The sequence below is a fragment of the Ceratotherium simum genome, chromosome 11 (genome assembly GCF_057802395.1).
Source record: "Ceratotherium simum simum isolate JZ-2026a chromosome 11, ASM5780239v1, whole genome shotgun sequence".
In the NCBI taxonomy this organism is placed as follows: Eukaryota; Metazoa; Chordata; class Mammalia; order Perissodactyla; family Rhinocerotidae; genus Ceratotherium; species Ceratotherium simum.
The window spans coordinates 52,068,776-52,078,215 of NC_141910.1; the positions used below are offsets into that span (position 1 = coordinate 52,068,776).

The window sequence follows — 9,440 nt, forward strand, 5'->3', positions numbered from 1 at the left end:
GCTGGCGGCCCGGGTTTGGATCCCGGGCGCGCACCGATGAACCGCTTCTCTGGCCATGCTGAGGCTGCATCCCACATACAGCAACTAGAAGGATGTGCAACTATGACACAGAACTATCTACTGGGGCTTTGGGGTAAAAATAAATAAATAAATAAATAAAATTAAAATAACTGTTTAAAAAAAACACCAAGGGACTATCTAATTTAGTAGGATTTTAGGCAGTCATTAAAAATGTTTATAATTAGTTCTTGACAAATATGAAAAATGCTTACATTGTAATTTAATGGAAAATATCAAGATACAAAATAGATGGACAGAATCCAATTATATTTTTAAACACATGCATAAAGCAAAGAAATACATAATCTATTAAACAGAAGATCTCTCAGTGACAAATTTAGGTATAAATTTTTTCCCTTTTCAACGTTATGTAGTTCCAAATTATCTATGGGTAGATGTTACTTAAAAGAGAAAATATTGTTTTATTCATATATACAGAAAGCATTCCGATATACAGACAGTTCAGTGAACACCAAAAACATATTATAATAGATATTGTCTGAAACAAATTATGCCAGTTAAGTTATTGCCTTGCAGCACCAAACCATTACTGCTCTGCTCTGCAATGCTGGGGCTGGGACTCCGCAAACCACATCTCTGCTTTGCCAGCCAGATCACCAGTAGGCTCCACCAGTAAGGGGTGCTAGAGGGAGGCAAGGCTGGAGGAGGAACAGGGACTTGTTCCTTCCTGTCTCCCAGTCTGCATCACCCCAACACTTCTTCACCCTAGCAGTGGCAATCCTTTCAGCAGCAACTGAACTCAATATGCAATTTTTCCAACACTTGGAGAATCAGTTTCATCACCTCCCTTCAGAGACACCAGCAGTCAGCTGGAGCCCCCTCCTAAGAGGGCTGGACCCCCAGCCCACGGGGCCATACTGCCTCAAGAGACAGCAGCACCGAGAGCAACACTTGTTCCTCAAAAGTCTGAGTTTCAGCAATAATTCCAACTGCCTCCTTGTTCCCTAGCCCTAGAGGTGGTGAGTGAGCTCCTTCCTGCAGTTACTATCTGTGATACTTAAAATTGTTCTTACCCTTTCTTATTTTAAACCTAGTCAACAACTCTTTATATTCTGACCCATAATAAGGACTATGACACCTATCATAGCTATTATCAAATATTACTGTTCAGAATTTTAAATGTGGAAGGGGCAGGAAAATACCCCCATAGTGTAGATCCTGAACTGTTTTGTTTTTAATAAATCTCTAATAATCAGTTTCCCTGTCATATCTTTTATATAAAATATACACACACACATTATATACTTACTATTAATTTACTGTGTAATTCTCCTTTTACTGTACTGTATAATAAAATACTACCAACTGCTGTACCAAGAGCCAACAAGTCAGTCTGGTTACTTGTTCCTATAGCTTCTGATTTCCTTTTTTTCCTCTGAGGAGTTTCCTGGAAAAAAAAGAGAAAACAATTGTTTTATTTGTATTTAAAAAACTGAAACATTATTAATGCATAAATGCAAATACCCACTACCCCACAAATGAAACATGACTGCTACTAAAAGACACTTCAAAAAAAGCGGGGGGAGGTGGGATTCCCTCTCAGATGATTTTTCACTACTTCCAAAAAAAAAAGAAAAAAAATCACTCCAATGGGAAGAAGAGCTCGTAACAATCTGTCCCCCATCTCCTATCCCTCTGGAAGAAAGGTGGCAGTTGGGACAATCTGGTATGCTCTTGGTATTCTCTTAACAGATCCAAGCAGCCTCACCGCTGCTTCCACTTCTCAGAAACCAACCAGTCCTAAAAGGTCCAAGTGAAGCCTCTACTCCCAAGCAAAGTGATTATAGAGCCATACTCAAGCAGCCAATGCGTCCCCTTTCTCTCCCCTTAATCCTTCCTTGCATTCTAGCTTTGTTTTCAGGAAAAGGGACTCAAATGTTTTTATATTTACAAACATGCATTTACTTCAATTTGAGTTGAAAAAAATAGTTGTGGGCCGGCCCTGTGGCTTGGTGGTTAAGTGCACGTGCTGCGATGCTGGTGGCCCGGGTTCGGATCCCGGGTGCGCATCGAGGCACCACTTCTCCGTTCATCCTGAGGCCGAGTCCCACATGCAGTAACTAGAGGGATGTGCAGCTACGACATGCAGCTATCCACTGGGGCTTTGGGGGGAAAAAATAAAATAAATAAAATCTTTAAAAAAAAAAAAAAGAAAAAAATAGTTGTAACTAGTAGAGCAGCACAGAGTGCACACTAGAGAAGTTGCTCCAGTGACTGCTTAAGGGCTAGTCTGCAAGTTCCACGTGGTCTTGGTGATTCTAATGACTTAGGAGGCACAAGTTTCAATCTAGTGTCAAATGCCACAAGACTTCTTTGATTTATTTCAAAAATGATACTAACAGCTCCTGTCCATCAAAAAGATAGTCAATGATCACAGAGTACTACATCAGCGTTTATAATGCTGAAAAATTATTTATAATTTCAGAACTTCTCTTCCATATGTTTATGATTTTTTTTTAATTAAAGCTTCCCAAGCTTATATTTTAGCATAAAGAAGCTCTGAGAAATGGATTCTTTTAGTGCAAAACAGATCAATAGCATAGGAAAGAGAACATTTTCTCAACAATGCAAGAGCTTTGCTCTACGGCACAAAAAAGCAGCCCAAGATACATAAAAATCTGCTCAACCCAAAAACCACCAATGAAAACTATGATGTTACCAGTGCTTAAAGAATATCAAGGAGTAGACTTATAAAACATTTTCTGTTTTTTCGTTTTAGTTATGAGGATGTTCCATTTGAAGAATTTGATTCCTTGGACACACTTAGGTCAACAAAAAGTAAAAAAACTTAACAAAAAATAAGGTAACTTTTTACATACAGAAAAATATAATACATTTTGCAAGTCCTGAGAAATGTATCTACATTAATAAATCCAAAAGAGAAGTTACAATTAAAAGCCATAAAAATAAAAAAGTCTGATTGTCTCATCAGTAACATTTAATTTGTTTGAAACATTGAAACTTTAGCACAAGGTGTGTCCTAGGTCCCACCTTCAGTTAAATGAATTTCTAAAGCAACCTTTAAATGATCCCAGAGAGCAAATGTGGTTCCGCATAACTTTATAAACATAAACACCTATTTCAGGCGAGGACAGTGGGGAAAGTATACCAACCTACTACTATCTTATCAGAAAACTCTTCTCTGAAAGATTCCAGAAAGTATTTCTTGTACTCTTGGTTTTCTAAATCAAATTAAAATCATCTACACTAAGGTTTCTAATGTGTGAAACACAGGCTGGTCCAAACATGTATATGTTTTTCTGGAGATACGAATTTACATTAAAAAGCACAAAGAAATTTTAGAAATTAAACATTAACATATCCAAAGCCCTAATTTCCCTATCAGCAAAATCGCTATATTTTTGGAAGAAGCAAGCAGTCAAGTCAGAGGAGTATCCACAGAATCTCTGCCCAATTCTGAAGATCACTGGTCTAAACTTAAATAATAATCCAATTAATTAATCTCAAAGAACTACTGACTCATGTACGTTTTCTCAGAGTTGGATGATCTTTTTAAAAATAACTTCCCGGGGGCCGGCCCCGTGGCTTGGCAGTTAAGTGCGCGCGCTCCGCTGCTGGCGGCCCAGGTTCGGACCCCGGGCCCGCACCGAGGCACTGCTTCTCTGGCCATGCTGAGGCCACGTCCCACGTGCAGCAACTGGGGGGATGTGCAACTATGACATGCAACTATCTACTGGGGCTTTGGGGGAAAAATAAATAAATAAATAAAAATAATTTAAAAAAATAAAATAAAATAAAATAACTTCCCGTGCAGCAAGAGGAGCATGCCCAAACAGGTAACACAACAACCAGATAAATATATATATAAGCAATGTGCATTTTAGTGAAATCTAATATTTTAAATATTACCCCATTACTAAATATTTCTGAAACCAGAAGTTTAGTGCTACTGATTATTACATTATGACAGACTTTTGTTGGCATTTTCTATCTGAACCTGTTATTCCTGTCATCAAAAACTTAAATGACTCCCCAGAGAAGAGTGAATCAATATAAACAACTCGCTGGCATTCGAAAGCATCCACAATTTGCCTCCAACCCACCTTTTCCAGGCTTATTTCCAAATCTATCCTTACATGACACTCCCTCATCACAAATATGCTTTCCCATTTTGCTTTTGCTTTTCCCTCCACTTGGACAGGCCTTTTCCTATTCACCTCAATTTTCTTTTGGTTAAAAATCTATCCATGCTTCAAGGTCCATCTCAAATCTCTCTCCACAAAAACCTCTTCTTTCTCTTAAGGCACAAGTCATACTCTGCTCTGCATTACAGACACGGTATATCTGAATTGTCTTTATTTCTTCTTTGATGTGTTAGTCATACTCAGTTTTGTTTCCTCTCAAGTGCCTAGCACTTGTCATGTGCACATTAACTATACATGCAAGTAAATAAAGTAATGGAAAGGGTAGGCTAAAAATTTAGTTCATATATTTGTGATTGGAAAATCTGAATTCCTGGACGCACCAGGAGTAAAGACCAAAACGATGTGATTTCTTACACTAAAGAGTCTTTTCCAATGTGAAGGTCTGACTGAGCTAAGCAATAAATACCAAACCAGTCTGAAGAAAGCTTATCAGCATTTGATCCAGAAGGCAATCAGAAAACAGAGTAAGAGTCTGAATGGCATATGTGCATGATTTATAAAAGCAAGACACAGTATAAATGTAGTGGAGACAGAGAGAAAAAAGCACATCCAAGTGATGAAGCCTGAATTTGATCAATTGAGCAATGACTTTTTAGACTGAGATCCCAGAGGAAGAAAAGAGTTTACATAGAGAGCCAATACACACACTCATAAAAACGTATGTATAAACTGAAACAAGTTTCACAAAAACTTTATCCTTCATCATGCAAAATATACTGACATTGTCTATTTCACTTTTTAATGCTGTCACAACCCACTAAATCTATTTCGCAATGCACTAATGGATCAAGACCTATTTTTGAAAAATACTGACCTCTAGACACTGAAAATTATGCCAAGTTTCAAGTCTCATTCTGCAATTAGTCTCCTATGCCATAGTCTCTTGGCCTATATTACTATCACTTACTCTGGCAAATGTTTAAGTTTCATGGATAAAGGTGAACAAAATGTGTGCATTTTACACATAATTACAGACAGTATTTATATCAAAACAATTATAATTCTAATACACAGGAATTTCTATTTCTGCCAATGGGATCTAATCTGCAAACTTTACCTTCTTTTAAAGTTTAAATACTGGAGAGACCTTAAGACAGCCTTCATCGTACAGAAGTCGAGTGTGCTACATCTCTAAGAAATGGAAGTGGGGATACTCAGCTGAGATTTTTCCTAGAAATATCCTTAATGCTACTGTGCTTGTCCTGTCCAATGTCTGAAATGCCACGCGGTTCATTCAACAAGCACTAAGCTGTGTGGGTCATTTTAACTGCAGTGACAGCAAAGCAGCGTAAGTACATTTACTGCGGTAGCCAACAGCAGACAAGGCTGTTTCACCAGGGCTCTACAGCAGTTAGGGAAGGAAAAGTAGAAAAGTTGGAGAGATTTAAGGGGGCAACAGAACAGCAGGGTCAGTTCCTAGGTGGCTCAGCCATTTACTGTGTGGCTTTGGCATATCATTTAACATCTTAGCCTCAGTTTACATACGCAAATCTGAGGAGCTCTAAACACGGCGTCCATCTATAGTCCATCAATCTGTCGCCTTGCACTTTTCTCGTCATCCTAGGAGGTCCTCTTGCCCCAGGCTCCATCAACCAAAAGGAATGCTCAGCTATATAATATATATATGAAAACCCTCTAAAAACTATTGTGTCATAAATGCAAGTATTATAATCATTCTATGACCAAGAACAAGAAGCAGCAATCTAATTTCCCTAAACATTTATGAACCACTGCTTGAACTCCTGTTACCCAAGAAATCCAGCACCAACTCACAATTCTCCATCGATAAGAATACTGTCACCAAACTTTGTCCTTGGGTGGCAAACTGCAAATTACTGAACCAGATGCAGGACACTCTTACAAACTGATTTATATTGAGGAATGTAGCGGTAAATGATAAAATGAGCCCATATAGAACACGCAATGATTCATTCAATAACTAACATTTATTGAGCATTTACTGCATGCCAGACCATACTACACCAGTCACATACATTGCCTCATTTAATCCTCTCAGAACGCTGAAAGGTGGGTGGCATAATCTCCATTTCACATTTGAGAGAAACAAGATCTTAACAAGATGTTAAGAACACGGGCCTCAGAATAACACTCTTTTCATGCCTCTTACTTTAAGCCTCAAAGTTGCAAAATAATAGGGTTTCATAAGATGAGAGCATCTTAAAACTTAAGCGGCAAGCATCATAACCCCGGGGACCTGAGAGCAAAGGTTGAAGCAGTTGCTACAAATCACTCTTCATTTTCTATCTTTAAAAATCATGTGACTTTTTAATTTTATACCATAATATATGTGCAAATTTGTTTTAATACAGGAAAACTGCTTCACTCCCTAATTTTCGAGTAAAAATGATGCTCTAAGAGAACACATTCCCAAGATGATGAGGACTGGATGTCTCTACATTCCTCCCAGCTGTCAATTCTGTGATTCAAGATCTAAGGTTACAGTGTAAGAGCACTAGACCAGGAGCCAGAGTATCTCAACTCTAGTCGCTTCAACTACTTTACTGTCTATTAGGGCTTCGGTGAAGTCATTTAAACTTTCTTAGTCCTGATTCTCAGTTTTTAAAAATGTAATAATTTCAGGGCATCTCACTGGGTTGTGTGGCTAAAACGAGAGCATACAGGTAAAAGGATACTGAAACCTGTATAAACTTTTTAATGTAGCCCAACTCTCATTTTTCAATGAAGCCTCCAAAATTAAAGTGACTTGCTCAATGTGACAAAAGCAAGTTTGACTTGAGTCCTGATTATGAAACCAAATCCAGATATTTTCTATTGTATCAAAGTGTTATATATATTCTAAAACTAAGACTCTTAACAGGAAATTTAAGACTAGGCAAAAATTTTATTCCTGAGGTATACAATGTGATAGTAAGTCAACAGAAAAGCAAAGTGGGCGACAAATTTTTGCCAACCTAATATTAACTATTTGTTGCAGATAATAGAGAACTGAGCTCTAAATACCAGAATTCTAGTCCTGGTTCCATTTTTGGCTTTTTCAAGTTGCTTAACTTTCTAGAGCCTCAGTTTTTCTTCCCAAACAAGGCAAAAAGTTAGTCTTTACCTACCTTGCAGGACTAATCACACAAATATGAGATACTTATAACGATATTAACACTTGCAGCACTTACACACCAAGAACTATTCTAAATATTGTATGCATTATTAAATATGTTAACCTTCACAACCACTCTATGCGGTAGATACTATTATCCTCATTTTACAAATGAGGAACTACAGGCACAATTACTACTATGAAGCCAAGCCTGGATTCAAATGTAGGCAGCATAGCTTGGATCCATGAATCTAATCATTGCTCTGTATTTCTCCTCTTCATTAGTATTATCACTTTACAGGAATGTTAAAATACAAACATAAAAAACAACTTTGAGAAAGAAAAATATGCAGAGTGCTGTAATTTTAACACTGACAACTACGATTTTTTCACAAGTCCAAGTTTTGTGCTTGACTAAGAGCTCTGAAAAGGTTTCTCTTATTAGTCAAGAGGAGACACTTCATCCAGAAACTATGAAAATTAAGCTTAAAATGTGAAAAATACCTAAACATACTTATACAAAGTAGAACAAGTTAGATGCATCCCTACTTTTAACCTAAAAATTTAGTAGAAAGTTCCCTAGGGTAGTCAGAGGGGAGTTAAGATCTGTACTAAATACTAGCTTTTGAAGTTTTACAGAGTGTCAGCTGAACACCACACACCTCACAATACCTGATGCTTCCAAACCACATTGGACTGATTCAGTTTGGCTACCCTGTACCTGCAGTTCCCACGTGCGTGTGAGTTAGAGCAGATGTAGTCGCGTGACTCACAGTGAATAGCATCTTACCTGAGATGGGTGGCTAAGAGTGAAAAGCCTTCCCTAACTCGGCAGTGTCCTATCTAACAGAAACTTCACCTGGACTCACGATCATTAAGCTCAACTACTTCAGTTTACCACCATATCCTAATGCAGACTTCAACCTTGGAGGAAAGGAGATGTACAACAATGGAGCCTAGCAGAAATTAAAAATAAAAAAGCAAGAAGGTTCAAACGGCCGAGAATGGAAACGACCCTGGGAAAGTCAAGAGTTTCAAGAGTGCAAGTCCCACATCCTGGACGTGGAAGAGAACACGTGGTGAGTCGGCACCCGAGGGGGGGGGGGGCGGGTTGGGGTTGTCCGGAAGCAAGGAAACAGACTTGTTCATTCCAACTGCCCAGGGCAAAGCCAATAAGTTGGACAGGGGTCGGAGAAGTAGTATAGCCCCAAAGTGGAGCTCTGTCAAAGGCCAAGGCTCTGAAGAGCGCACGCTGATGAGCAAGGCCAGGCAGCAGGAAGCCGCCCCTGGGGGGCCGGGGGCCTCCGCGAACATGGCGGCCCCGGCGACTGCGGGGCGCCGGGCGCCGACTGCCGACTGCATGGAGCCCGCCGGCAGGGTTCCGGCCCACGGCCCGTGAGGTCGGGCGGCGCCCTCTCTCGCTGCCCTCGGGACAGGCCGCACACAGGGCTGGCGGCGTGGGCCCAGTCCGCGCCGCCGCCGCGCCCCGCGCCTCCTCGCCCCGGGCCGTCGAGGGCCACGCGCGATGCTGGGCCACGCGCCGAGGGGCCGGGGGGACCCGGAGGCCGAGTCGACAGGCGCCCGCCCACCGCCATCCCGCTCGCTTTACCTTGGCCTGCAGCCGCCCTGGCGCCCAGGCCAAGCAGGTGCAGGTACCGCTGAGGTGCGCGGAAGGCACGTACTCCTGCTGCAGCCGGTTGTTGGCTGTTTCCCACACTCGCAGGTGACCGTCGGTAGACGCCAAAGCGAAGTAGGCCTGGCTCTGCGGGGAGAAGGCGCAGGGAACCCCCGCGGGAGACAGGGGGTCGGCAACACTGCCGCCACCCGCCGCCATTGCTGCTCTGGCTCCGCGGCAGCCACGTGTTCGCCCGTGCGCAGGCGCACCGACGCGGGGCGGGGTCTGGAGGGAGGAAGTGGGGCGGAGGAAGCGCCGAGGGTCGAGGGCGTGGCCTTTCGCCGCGCAGGCGAGCGTAGGGCGGGCCCACTGTGTGGACGGTGGCCCGGTGGGCCAATGCTAACTTGCACTGGGGGAGGGAGAGGACGTGTGGAGCAATGTGACTGACTGTGCCCTGGAGAGCGGGGCTCATTCCTTTAAATAGAGTTGTTCCGTAGGAAGTTGG

General features: G+C 41.5%; 1 protein-coding gene across 1 annotated transcript in view; it reads right to left on the reverse strand.

The window, feature by feature from the left end:
• WDR43 (WD repeat domain 43) overlaps nucleotides 1-9,169 on the reverse strand; it is a 47,726-nt gene extending 38,557 nt beyond the window's left edge. The window contains exons 1-2 of the mRNA XM_004418184.3: nucleotides 8,930-9,169; nucleotides 1,331-1,468 (exon numbers count right to left, since the gene is read on the reverse strand). Coding sequence (XP_004418241.1) covers nucleotides 1,331-1,468; nucleotides 8,930-9,154 — 363 coding nt within the window. The 5' untranslated portion in view covers nucleotides 9,155-9,169. The remainder of the gene's footprint in view (nucleotides 1-1,330; nucleotides 1,469-8,929) is intronic.
• Nucleotides 9,170-9,440: the final 271 nt, after the last annotated feature.